Source organism: Hylobates moloch, unplaced genomic scaffold (assembly GCF_009828535.3).
Source record: "Hylobates moloch isolate HMO894 unplaced genomic scaffold, HMol_V3 SCAFFOLD_14, whole genome shotgun sequence".
Lineage (NCBI taxonomy): Eukaryota > Metazoa > Chordata > Mammalia > Primates > Hylobatidae > Hylobates > Hylobates moloch.
Genome location: NW_026652289.1, coordinates 12770886 through 12784554, shown reverse-complemented (window position 1 = coordinate 12784554; position 13669 = coordinate 12770886). Strand labels below are relative to the sequence as shown.

Genomic DNA, 13669 nt, shown 5'->3' with positions numbered 1-13669 from the left:
TTTGTGTAGCATTGACAATAAGCCAGACACTATACTAAGCAGTTTCCAGTTCTGTTGTCTATTGAATCTAAGATGCCATCAATTGTAAGATTCACCGTTAGTATTTGAACCACTGTGGAAAAAAGGAAAATGTCACTTAAGCTATGCCTCAGTATCAACTGTAAGACACATCTAAATGTCAGAGCTGTTGAAGTGCACTTGTGTGTGTGGAGAGAGAGAGAGACAGAGACAGAAAGCAAATATGGTGAAGCATTAATAGTGATTCTAGATGAAGGGTATCTGGGCATTGAATTTTTCTAAAGGTTTAAAGTTTTCAAAACAAAAGTTGGGGAAAATTGTAATGAATATACAGATGCTTACAAACAGTCATCATTCGAACATGTATTCAGTCCCCATATGTGTTCAAAACACACAGCATTTTCTCAAAATGAGCGCTGATAATGGGTCTTTGTCTCAGAAAAAGAAATCTGTTTGGGAATCTCACTTTCATTTTGCTACTTAACCTTAGAAGTGGTCTTGTTTTGGTATCTTTCTGTTGGATAGGGAACATTTCCACCCCAGTCTGAAAGGGAGGGTGTTACGGGGTGACATCTATAGAAGGGGACACTGCCTGTGCTGAGCAGTGGCTCCCAAATAGCCAGGAACTGCTGAGCACTGTGTTCGGGTGTGCAGCGTCCAGACCAGCTGATACATGAGATGGGCTGAGCCTGTGTCCCTCACCAGCCTTTGCGGGGCCTACTTGGAGAGATGCAGAGAACAGTAAGGCTGATGGCATTCACACAGCACCACAAGGATGCTGGTGAGGACACTGGGGAATCAGCACCCACTTGGTTCCTTTTTATTTGCATTCCTGAAATAGGCACTCAGAGGCCTTTTCTCACCAGGAGAGTTTCTCTTTCCATATCCCAGAACTATGTGAGGTCTAGGGAATTAAGACAACAGTTGTCTTCTTAAATGTACTTGATTTTTTTTTTCTTTTTAGGTAAGTCATAATATGGACAAAGGTATCATGTATGAAGTGCTTACTATGTGCCAGACTTTGTGATAAATACATATAATCTTTCATTTAGTCTTTGTGGTTTGAACCTTCCACAGGAACCTCTGAAACCACATAACAAAAGCCTGAGGCAACCATGGCGGCTGTGCTAAGAGCTCATCCCATATGTGTGGCCTATGCCCTGCTGGTACTCAGGGTGGATTTCGAGTCTCTGGGCTGGAGCCCCACTGAGTTGGGAGGATGTGGGTAACACATTTAATCTGCCAAAGCTGCAAATTTTGCAGCCAGTGATACAGGAGTTGAAAAAGAAATTATTTAGGCAGTTAGTAAGGGTAAAAGAGTTCTTGGTGGAATTTTCTTTTAATAAAAAAGCAGCCCCCAAAACATTTCTAACAAAAAGCAGCCTGAAAAATCAAGCTGCAAGCATAGATAAGCAAGTTGGAAGCTTGCACAGGTGAATGCGGCAGCTGTGCCAATAGAAAAGGGATACCTGGAAGCCAGGTACATCCAATATGGAGGTTCCTCCTCCCTTCTCTTTGTCGTCATGTGTGCGGGTGTCATGGTGCTGGCCAGGTAGAGACCCTATCTGCAGAATAAAAGATGAGGGTGGGATGGCCAGCCTCTTTGTGGGCTATGTAAATGGCACAGCTGGCCCAACCAATCCACTGTGCCCTATATAAATCAAACACTGCCTCTTCAAGCTTGTCTATAAAACCAACCGTTATCTTGCCCCAAACCCGGAAACCCACTCGGACCCTCTCCCACTGCACAAGGAAGCTCTCTCTTCTTTCTTTCACCTATTAAACTTCCGCTGTTAAACCCAGTTTTTGTGTGTCCATGTCTTCGATTTCCTGTGTCTGTGTCTTCAATTTCCTTAGCATAAGACAATGAACCTTGGGTGTTTCCCCAGACAAAGGACAGCACTTCACCAGGAAGTGACTAAGGGAAGAACTCCACCTGTGGGAAAATGTCCAAGAATTCTGGGACCAGAAAGGGTTTCAGCAGAGCATCTGTGGGCCACCAACCAGACATTCTAGCAGAAAACATATGTCCAGTTGGTTTGAAAGATTCCCTGAGGGGAAGACAGTGTAAGCCATCCTCACCCCCTTCTACCCTTCCTCCTCGCTCTTTCTGGCTGCCTCGGCTTGTTGAAAATATCTCACTTCCTTATACGGCTCTTGCCCCTCCCCTAACATACCTCCCATACCCATCCCCAGACTGGTTTAGCCTCCAGGGCACCTTTGTTCCTTCCTCTCACAACTATGGGTCTCAGCCGTAGCTGCACACTGTGGCCGCCAGGAGAGCTTTAGAAATGTGGATGCCCAGGCCTTACCATGACCAATGCATTTCAGCTCTCTGTGGAGGGATTCTTGCATCAGCATTTTTTAAAGCTCCTAGGTGATTCCAGCGTGCAGGCAAGGTGGAGAACAGCTGCTGTAGCAGAGCAGGTATGATAGATTGAAAGGACGTGCTTACCTGCACTTCTGTGTGACCTTCTGTTATCTGGCTTTCAAAGGGGTCACTTTCTTTTAATACCCAGCTAACTGACTCCACTCATTACCTTGTGCTTCCACAGGAAGATTTCTTTCCTGAGGGGTTGTGAGTGTCTCTGGGAAACGTGCCCCAGGAATGCATCCTTCCCATGCACTTTGGGCTTCTCGGCTACTCACCACTGACCACCTGGGAAGCAATTCTCCAAGTTGCTACCCCTTTCTTTGTGCCTAATAGATAATCCTAAGTAGCTGGTACAAAGAAATATTTGTTGAATTAATGGATAGTAAAAAATGATGGCTGGGTGCAGTGGCTCACCCCTGTAATCCCAGCACTTTGGGAGGCTGAGGCAGGTGGATCACCTGAGGTCAGGAGTTTGAGACCAGCCTAATCAACGTGGTGATACCCCGTCTCTACTAAAAATACAAAAAGTTAGCTGGGCGTGGTGGCAGGTGCTTGTAATCCCAGCTACTTAGGAGGCTGAGGCAGAAGAATTGTTTGAACCCAGGAGGCGGAGGTTGCAGTGAGCTGAGATCGCGCCATTGCACTCCAGCCTGGGGGACAAGAGGGAAATTCCATCTCAAAAAAAAAAAAAGATAAACAAAGCCTTCTTGGGATACATGACAATTATACATGCAGATTAAACAGAGAGCTGTAAGTTAACATATCACCATAAAACATATGCAAGCGAAAAACAAAAATAAAACAAATATGCGAGGTAAAAGAAAACAGTTATGATCTGTACAGGATGCTACAGTCTGGATGTTTGTGCCCCTCCAAAATCTTTAAGAGGTGGTAAATGGGATTAACGACCTCATAAAAGAGGAGCTGCCCATCTCTTCCACCATGTGAGGACATAGAGAAGGCGCCACCTATGAGGACAGGCCCTCACCAGACACTCAATCGGCTGGTGCAGTTCTCAGAGGTGTTTGAACCAGAGCGACTCCATCTTGAATAGGGGCTGGGTAAAGTAAGGCTGAAACCTACTGGGCTGCATTCCTTGGACAATTTCTGTTGTTTTAAACTATCCAGCTTGTGATCATTTGTTACTTCAGCCACAGGAAACTTAATCCAGCACGGAAAGGCGCCGTCGTTTTATCCTGACCAGTTCTAATATGTTCTTAGTACCTAAAATGGGGAAGAAGATGGGCAGAGGGTCATTTGGATTTATTTTATGGGAACTTAGTATCTTACTCTTCTCAGCAAGGGACTTAACTGAGAATGACTGTGCAAGGTGCCTCACTGTCCCATTTCCTGAACTCTCTAGTTCAGAAAATGCTGTTGCAAACCAACTTCCTTAAAAAACAAAAGGGAAGTAAAAAACAAAGTCTATTTTATGAACTGGAGACTCAGAGACTCGACACGATTTTTCTCCCTGAGTCAGGTCCATGGTTCTGTCTCCTGACCGCCTCACCACTCCTGTTTGAATCAAGCAGACACCAAACAATGTCTTTGTTTCCATGCCCATCAGAACTCTTAATTAAACAGCCACTGACTATTGGGCTGGCACTTCGTGAGGTCAAATTTATTGCTGTTGGATTGTGATAAAAAAGATTCCCGGAAGGTCAAAGGTGTGGGAGTAATATCTCGGAGCAGGAGGAGTCGTGGCAAGGACAGACTTTAAATTGGGTTGAACGATTCAATAAAAACAGGAAACACAAGCCAGCTGCAGTTCCCCTCCTCTTGGCCTGTGCCTGGGGCCTGCCTGCTACTGGGCTGCCCCTGAGGGTTGCATTGCACACCTGCCCCGTGGAGCTGATGGGGTGGGAGTGATAGCCAACCCTTACTGCTTCCTATGTGCAGGTCTTGTTCTAAGCGCTTTTGCATTTTCATTTAATTCCCACGGCAACCCAGTTAAGCAGATATTATTATCTGCCTCATTTTTCAGATAAAGAAACTATGGCACAGAGAGGTTCAATCACTTATCTAAGATCACACAGGCAAGAAATGACAGAGTCAGGACTTGAACCCAAGTGGTCTGGCTCCAGAATCTATCATCTAAGATAGCCACCCATGATCCCCACCTCCTGGTAGCCACACCCTTGAGGATTCCCTTCCTCTTGAGTGTGGACAGTGCCAATGACTTGCTTCTACCCATGGAAAGCGACACAGGTGACAGGATGCTGTCTTAGATTCCATAGGATCGTAATTCTCATCTTGCCAGCAGACTCTCTCTGTTGCCTTCTTGGACAGCACACTTGCATGAAGCAAGCTGCCATATTGGAGAAGTCACATGGCTAGGACCTGAGGATGCCTCCAGCCAACAACGAACAGGGAATCGAGGTCCTCAATCCAACAACAACAGGGGTGAGGCACTGTTCTAAAAACAAGAGGCTGGAGCTCAAGGTGGACTTTCAGCGATTCCCTGCTTCTCATCCAGGGAGCTGCCAATCAGGCATAAGTCACGACCCTTCTGCCAGGCAGGAGACTTCTTTCATTTCTAGGGAAATGGAAGCTTGGGGTTCCCCGATGACTGCTCCATGCGGGAGTGCCAAGGCTGGGCCCCCTTGCGTTAACTTCAGGCAACTCTGAATCATCATGCATCTCCGATGTCTCCCTCTGCCCAATCCTACTTTCCTCACTTCTTACAAGTGTTGTCCCCAAGAACATTTCCAGATGAATTTCCCACATGCAAATCTTCCTTCCAGAGTGTGTTTCCAAGGAACCCAGCCTAACCTAGAGACCTTGGGAAGACCTGTTGCAGCAGAGTGATGACAATAAAGTCTAGACTTCGGGGTATTGAGGAGTGAACGGGAGGGTGTGGAGAAGCTGGGACAGCAGGTGTAGCCAACTACTTTGAGAAGGATGGCTTTTGGGCTCAGAGAAGTGTCTGGAAGGGGCAAGAAGAAAGTCAAGGGGGGATATTTCAGGTGGGTGATATTACACCACCATTGTATACTGTCGCCTGAGGTCTGTAGACAGGAAATGAGGAGTCCGGCTCCTAGTTAGAATCCCAGGGCTGGTTTTTCAGGACTGACCCTGGGCAACTGTAAGGCTGTACCAAGCAGGCCTCACAAGGAGGCTCCCTCTCCAGACCAGAACTGGCAGAGCCGGTGCACTGCAGTCCCTGGAGGGATCTGCAGTCAGGGTCTCAGGCCCCTGCTGGCCATGCTGTTACACGCACCTGTGTTCCCAGCCCCACATCTGTGCCCAAAGCTTTCTTCAGGCACCTCAGCTAAGACCTCCTTATTCTCAGGGAGTAGGGAAAGGGGAGCCATGAAGACATTGTTATCTGCTCTGACTCAGTTCTTTCCCACTCCTGGCCCTCTCCTCTCTCCCTCCCCCTGGTTCCCGGGTCCATAAAACTGCAGAAGCCTCAACAGAGAGATGACCTTCACCCCCACATCTATACTGATTACTTGATTCTTGACTGGAGCTCTGTTGCGGGGAGGGTGGAATCCTCTTGCTTCTGCCCCTGCAGTGAGTGAGGAGGACTTCACTGTTACTTTCTACTTTTTTTTTTTTTTTTGAGACGGAGTCTTGCTCTGTTGCCCAGGCTGGAATGCAGTGGCACAATCTAAGTTCACGTCAACCTCCACCTCCCGGGTTCAAGCGATTATCCTGCCTCAACCTCCCGAGTAGCTGGGACTATAGTTGTGTGCCACCATGCCTACCTAACTTTTGTATTTTTAGTAGAAACGGGGTTTCACTATGTTGACCAGGCTGGTATCGAACTCCTGACCTCAAGTGATCCGGCCACCTTAGCCTCCCAAAGTGCTGGGATTACAGGTGTTTCTGTTACTTTCATTTTTGGCTTATTGCTTCAACTAGCCACTCTCTCCAGCTTAGCTGAGCCCTTGACAGATGCATTGCTGACACCCATGAGAGAAGGCTGATGTGCCTGGAAAAGACACAAGAGAAGTGACCGGACCTAGAGCCCCCGCTCTGGCATTTGGCAGGAGGAGGGATACTCCCGAGGTTGTCACTGGAAAGAACACAGGCCAGGGACAGGCAGGTGATCTGACTAAGGGGGTCAGGGGTTAAGGAAGCCTGGTGTCTTCTATGTTCCTGGCAAAGTATAGGTCATCAACAAAGGGAGGGAAGAGAGGGGCTTGGGAGGAAATGAGTAGGATGGAGCAGCTCCCTAGGGGAATGAGAAAGCGAGACCACCTGACAAGGCAGAGGGCTGATGGGGCACTGCCAGAGCCCGCTAGAAAACCAGTGGCAGAAAAGCTGCAACGTGCCCAGCTTGATGACCAGCCAGTAGCAGGGTCTGCAAGATGGCTGGCTCCTCCTTCCCAGCACAATGTGCATTTCTGCCACGGTGGGGACAGCACAGCACAGCACTGTTGGCCAAGAAGGGGGCTGAAGAAGAGCCTTCCCAGGGGGAATGTTGGCATTGTTGCTCTGTTTCTAGTTTCCACAGCAGTCTGGAGGAAAAAAGGACCCAGCCTGAAGATGCGTCAAAAAGTGATTGATGCTAGCCCAGTTGAACAGCCACAGCCTGAAGGCAGGGAAATTCAAACACCAAGTCAGCCGGCAAAGTACAAGCCATGCTGACACGGGCTGCTGAGCCATCAGTGGGATGGCTGGATTACCGCTGATCCAGCCAATATCCATCCAGAGATTACACACCGTCCCTCAAGGTGCAATCGTGGTTTCTTTTTCTTCTGGTTCTTTCTTCAGCACCAGCTAACGGAGCATCACTGATACTATTTTCCTGAAAGCTTGAAGGATCCCAAATGAGCTGCCCTGAAAGGCCCCCTACCTTTGAGTATGTGCACTCTCCTGGGGACTTTGTGAGTCCCCCAGCTCCCAAGTATACGCAGAGCCAGATCTACAGTAGCAGAGGCCTCATCATTGCAGGTCTGAATGGCCAGGAAGAAATAAAACTGCTGTTTCAGTTAACTGAATTGATCAGCACTTTCATAATCAGTTAAACCAAGCCAGGTCCTTCTTCAAACAAGCAGTTACAAAATGGCTTTTATTGGTGGCATCACAAACACTATGTAATTAGTCATTGTCTTGTCTCAGGCTCTGCTATCAAGATAAGACATTCAAACAGCATTATTTTCCTAAAGATCATAAGACTGAGGACACAAAAAAAGCAAAACTGGCTGGTTACAGCCAATAACCTCCACAGTTCCTTACATAATGAGCAAAGGCTGTCCAAAAAAGATAAAGAGTCTATTCTACTATTCTATGTGGATAAGGTCTCGTGGGAGGAAGCACCGTCTCCTATCCCTGGTTCTGAGTCTTCAGCTGTTTTTGTTGTTGTTTTGAGATACGGTCTTCCTCTGTCACCCAGGCTGGAGTGGCATGATCTCAGCTCACTGAAGCTTCCACCTCCCCGGGCTCAGGTGATTACCCCACCTCAGCTTCTGGAGTAGCAGGAACTACAGATGCACACCACCACAACAGGCTAATTTTTTTTTTTTCTTTTTATAGAGACAGAGTTTGACCATGTTGCCCAGGTGGGTCTCAAACTCCTGAGCTCAAGTGATCCTCCCACCTCCGCCTCTCAAAGTGCTAGGATTACAGGCATGAGCCACCACACCCGGCCCTTCAACTGTTAACCTGTATTGATCACCCACACTGGTAAGCAAAGGTCACTCTGACTTCCTAGGTCATGATCTATCAATAGGTCAGAGTCCTAATGGGAAACCCATGGCACACTCCAACAGAGTAACCGAGAAAGGCATAATGAAGGATCTTATTGTAGCAGCGTCGGCAGAGTGAAGGGAAACCAAAAAACAATACAGTAGCAATAGTGGGAAGCTCACTAGCTCTAGGCCTGTGGGGGGGCAGGGGAGGAGCCATTACCCTGGAGAGCACAGGGGTCAGCCCCACAGCCCACTAATGGAGACCCTGCAGGAAGGGAGCACACCTAATTGTCCCCCACCCTCTGATCTTGGGCTGATGCCTCCCACTGGTGGAACCCACCCAAAGTCAGAGGGTAAAGGACTCTGCTGATGCATTTTTTTTAAATTTTTTATTTTTTTGAGATGGAGTCTTGCTCTGTTGCCCAGGCTAGAGTGCAGTGGCACAATCTCGGCTCACTGCAATCTCCACCTCCCAGGTTCAACTGATTGTCCTGCCTCATCTTCCCAAGTAGCTGGGATTACAGGCGCCCATGACCACACCCAGCTAATTTTTGTATTTTTAGTAGAGTAAGGGTTTTACCATGTTAGCCAGGTTGGTCTCGAACCTCTGACCTCAAGTGATCTGCCCACCTCGTCCTCCCAAAGTGCTGGGAATACAGGCATGAGCCACCACACCCACTTTTGATGCATTTTATACAAGAAGTCTCCCAGGGCATGGAACAGGGCAGGCCCAGAGGAGAATGGATCTGGAGGGGCAGATGGAAGGCCTCCAGCACCCAGGGAAGCAATATGAGAAAAAGAATATAAGAACAGAGACTGTGACAAAGCAAATTTAGATCCACAACACTGACATTTTTATAAAAAGGTTTTTGGAGGTTTAAACTGAAAAGTTTTGTAACTATTATATTAATGTGTATCAGATTTGTAAGGTGTTCAAACCATTTTAAAATATCCATTTGGCTTATAATTTTCATTACATTTTTAGTTTGAAAGAGTTTAATTGATTAAATTTTTAATCATTGTTTAAATACTCGAGGAACTCTAATTTGTAAAATTCTAGTTTTTGATATAATAGTTATCTGAGCAGAATGTGAATTTACATCACTGGATTTTTGGGGGTGGGGTTGTTTGGAGTGCAGTGGTGCGATCATGGCTCACTGCAGCCTGGACCCCACTGGGACCCAGCGACCCTCCTGCCTCAGCCTTCCAAGTAGCTGGGACTACAGGTTCGTGCCACCATGCCCAGATAATTTTTTTTACTTTCTTTACTTTCCTCATTCTGCAGGGGCTCAGCCTCCTTGCTGTGCTTGTGTGGAGACAAACGTGACTGCATCTTGGATGCTAATCCATCATGTTGACTTCTGATTCACCCCAGTCCCTGAAGCCCTCCTGATTCCTACTTTATTTACTGTCCTTAGTGTAAGAACAGGTACTCGCTACAAATCCTGCCTTGAGATCAAAGCAACCATGATACTATCACACCAAGTACAGGCTATGACACACATAGCAGTCTTGCCTGTTCTGGACAGTGGCCTTTCATTGTCTCTTTGGAGTATGTACCCTCTTTCCCTCTAGTATATAATCTCTGGGTCTGAGGGTAACCATGAGAAATCCCTCTGTCTTGCATGCCCAAGACCATGCTTCTGTCTGTGAGTTCCCCAATAAACCGCCCTTTACCAACAAACTGAATTTGTCTTCCTCATTCTTCAATTTCTCAGCTCTTTTGGCATTTGGGGAGCTTTTTGCATATAAGGCCCTTTCACGGAACAGCCTGGGATGTGCCAGAGACACATCTGTCTCGGAGCCTGTGCATATGCTGTTCCCTAAGCCTGGAACACTTTCTATTTACACAGCCCTCTCCTTGTGTCATTGAGTCCAGTGTCTCTTCCTTAGAGAGACCCTCTCCCTCGCTGTCTCTTGTCCCTCTTTTTCTTCACAGCATGTAGCATTACTTGACACCATAATATTTCAATTCAATTCAACAAATATTTTTTGTTCACACATTTGTCCTTGTCCAACTAGACTGTAGGCTCCAGGAGAGCACAGACGTTGTGTATTTCGTTCACTCCTGGATCCCCAGCCCTTAGAACAGTGCTTGGTGCTTAATAGGTGGCTCAAGATCTGTTTGTTGAATGCATGGATGTATGAATGAAAGAATGAATGAATGAATGAATGCCTGGGATCTTTCAGTAAATCCGTGGCTGACTCATGCCCAGAGTTCAGGTCTTCTATGTTCCTTTCACTGATAGCTGCATTGCATTCCAGGATTTCCCATCTTTCAGATTCCCAGAAATTATGTATACATATGTGCTGTGCCCTCTCAGCTGATGGCTTCCTTTTCCTTTCTTCACAGCTCTCTGGCATCAATTTTTCCACTTCTCAGAAACACTTTGGACCACAAATTCCCAAAGGAACCTTGTTCTTCATTCTGGAAAACACGATGCCAACATATCAGAATAAAGGACAGATAGGAGCTTTTGCTTCAAAGTGAATCACTTCATGGATGTTAAAGTGTCCTGAGAGATTCTAAACTTCACAACTTTTGATAGTAACCATACTATATTTGCAACATATTTGCATATATTAATTGGTATAGCTGAAAAGCATGAGATTGCTGTTTTTTAAAATTAAATGAAGTAAGTTAATATTTTATTGCTAGGTATAAGAACTGCTGATGAGGACATCTATAGAGGTAGAAAATTCTAAATGTCCTATCATCACCAATAAGAAACTTTGACCATCCAGTAGATACAATACAATCACATAGAAAACTGTATACAGTATATTGTACGTGAAGATCCCACGAAAAGAACAGGGACTGTAAGAAATATAATCATCTAAGCTACGGGTAAGAAGAACATCAAGATTCTTTAAAGCAATGGCTCTCAAAGTGTGTTTCCTAGACCAGCAGCATCAGCACCACGTGAAAGCTTAGGAATGCAAACTCTCTAGCCCCGCCTCAGATCTACTGGCTCAGCAACTGTGAGGGAGAGGTCCGTATTTTCATCTATGTTATAAAAGGTCCTTGGGTGACTCCAATAAACACTAAAGTTGGCAAACCATTGCCTTTAAGGGTGCGTAAGTTGTTAATGTAGTACAAAATTTGCAGTTTTCTGTGTTGTCGTGACTTTCTGTTTTTGCAGGAGTAGAAAAGTACCCTATTGCAGTTGAGATAAGTGGGTCCAAAACCCCAATAGCAACCGAAGAGGTTCTTTATGACAGCTGGAACCTGCACTCCAGTTGCCCTTGCACGTTTGTGGTTTAACAGTCCCAGACGCAAATCTGCCACTTCTGGCTTGCGTCCAACAAAAGTGCAGCTGTTCATCATTAGGAGATGCTGGCTGATGTACATAGACGTGTAAGAAAGATTCAAAGCGTCATGGATGGATCACCAATAGCACCAGTATATGCAAGACCAGAGGAGAGTGTGTGATCCAGGTCCTAGGACTGACAAATGGGGACTCAGTCCCTACTTGGGATGGTGTTTTATTTTGACTTTTTTCTGAAACAGCAGAGAAACTTACCAAATAATCACAAGGAGATAAGAAAGTGTTTACACTTGTTTCAGTTGCTCTTCACTGCCTCCCTATGACCAACACTCTTAGCAGTTGCACTGAGAAGTCAGAAGAACCTGCTATTGTGGATTCATAATCTTTTATTACCTCTCACTGAGAAACAATTTATACTACTAAACAAGACATCAGTTATGATGCTCAAGATTTTAAGTGCTTTTTGAACTAAAAACAAACAAAAAAACTGTGACCTGCGTATAATGTAAATGGTTTATCTTCAAGTCAAAAGCCACAGGTTTACCTCTGCAGCTTTACTCTTTCCTAAACATTGCTTTCATGTATTGCTTATGCATGCTTTCTGCATCCCAAAAAGTATATAGAGAATAACAGTTTAAGTCCTCCAGATGAGTTACTACCTCTACTATATGTTTCATTCTCATTACACGTTTCATTGCTTATTAATATCTGTGTTTTGTAGTGGACTTCATGAGAACAGGTAATGTTACCAACTGAATTGTGTACCCCCAAAATTCACATGTTGAAACTCTAATCCCCAATGTGACTGTAGTTGAAGTAGGGCCTACAGCAGGTAATTAAGGTTAAATGAGGTCATAAGGGTGGGGCCCTGAATTGATGAGATTAGTGTCCTTAGAAGAAGAAACAGCAGAGACCTTGTTCTCTCCACCATATGAGGACACGGTGAGAATGTAGCCATCTGTGAGCAGGAAGGGAGGCCTCACCAGGAACCGAATGAGCCAGAACCTTAATCTTGGACTTCTCACCCTGCAGAACTGTGAGAAAATAAATTTCTGTTGTTTAAGCCACGTAGTCTGTGGTATTTTGTTATGGCAGCCTGAGCAGACTAATACAGATACCATGTCTATCTTGTTCATTGTCCTATCTTCTGTGTTATAGTCTCTCAAATATATGTTTAGTAAGATGCATCCTAGTTAGAAGGCATTGAACTTGGGCTTAAATAACTGCTGCACTGTGTTACATTTCCAGGATTTTTTCTCTCTTTCATGAACTCTGTGAAGAAATTTTACTTAGAAAAAACTGACACCGTCATTGGCATTACAAGAGGTGCTCTACAGGACTTGTGTGACCCACAGTAGCCCTGCAAAAAAGCCATGTCATCCACTCATGGACAGATTTAAGCTTAAAATTCTTCCAGAGCTTGCAGTGGGATATGTCCCTTTATCTTCTCTGTGGTACAGAGACAGTTTTCCATTAATTTCCACATAAGGGCTTTCCATGAACATGGTAAACAAAAAAGGGAGAAAGCAACAAGTTATAGCACTCTGAGTAGGTAGGTTTCATGGGAGCAGAGAGGTGATCAGGAAGGCAGAGATGTGAACAGACCACATGTCTCAGGGGCTCAAGACCAGTAACCATGGTGTGGGAACAAATATTAAGACTTTTATTTTTATTTTTCAAATATTTTTTAAAAGGTTTTAAGCCAGGCACAGTGGTTCATGCCTGTAATCTCAGCTACTTAAGAGGCTGAGGTGGGGCCGGGAGTGGTGGCTCGTGCCTGTAATCCCAGCACTTTGGGAGGCTGAGACAGGTGGATCACTTGAGGTCAGGTGTTTGTGACTAGCCTGGCCAACATGGGGAAATCCTGTCCCTACTAAAAATACAAAAAGTAGCTGAGCATGGTGGTGTGCACCTGTAATCCCAGCCACTCAAGAGGCTGAGGCACGGGAATCATGTGAACCCGGGAGACAGAGGTTGCAGTGAGCCAAGATTGTGCCACTGCACTCCAGCTTGGGTGACAGAGTGAGACCCCTTCTCAAAAAAAAGAGGCTGAGGTGAGAGGATTCCTTGAGCCCAGGAGTTTAAGGCTGCATGAGCTAGGATCATACCACTGCACTCCAGGCTGGGCAACAGAGCAAGACTTCATCTCATACAAAGCCTTTAAAATCCCTTTTAAATGTCTATAAATGGCATCCTTTTCAAATGTTTATTTTGTATGTGATTTATGATGTGCATAAAAATATGTGCAGTAATACGCGTATTTAACTTATAGATAAATAACAATACATCTACTGGAATGCACGATCAATGTTGTTGTTGTTTTCCTACTGGAATTATGTAATAAAAAATATCTAAAGGCCGCTGTTCTT

The 13669-nt window shown here is 45.4% G+C and overlaps 1 protein-coding gene across 1 annotated transcript in view; it reads left to right on the top strand.

Moving 5' to 3' along the window:
- The window catches only part of IL10RB (interleukin 10 receptor subunit beta), a 48293-nt gene extending 35975 nt beyond the window's left edge, over window positions 1-12318 (top strand). The window contains exon 7 of the mRNA XM_058427126.1: window positions 10385-12318. Within this exon, the coding sequence (XP_058283109.1) occupies window positions 10385-10522 (138 nt within the window). The 3' untranslated portion in view covers window positions 10523-12318. The remainder of the gene's footprint in view (window positions 1-10384) is intronic.
- The last annotated feature ends 1351 nt before the right edge of the window (window positions 12319-13669 follow it).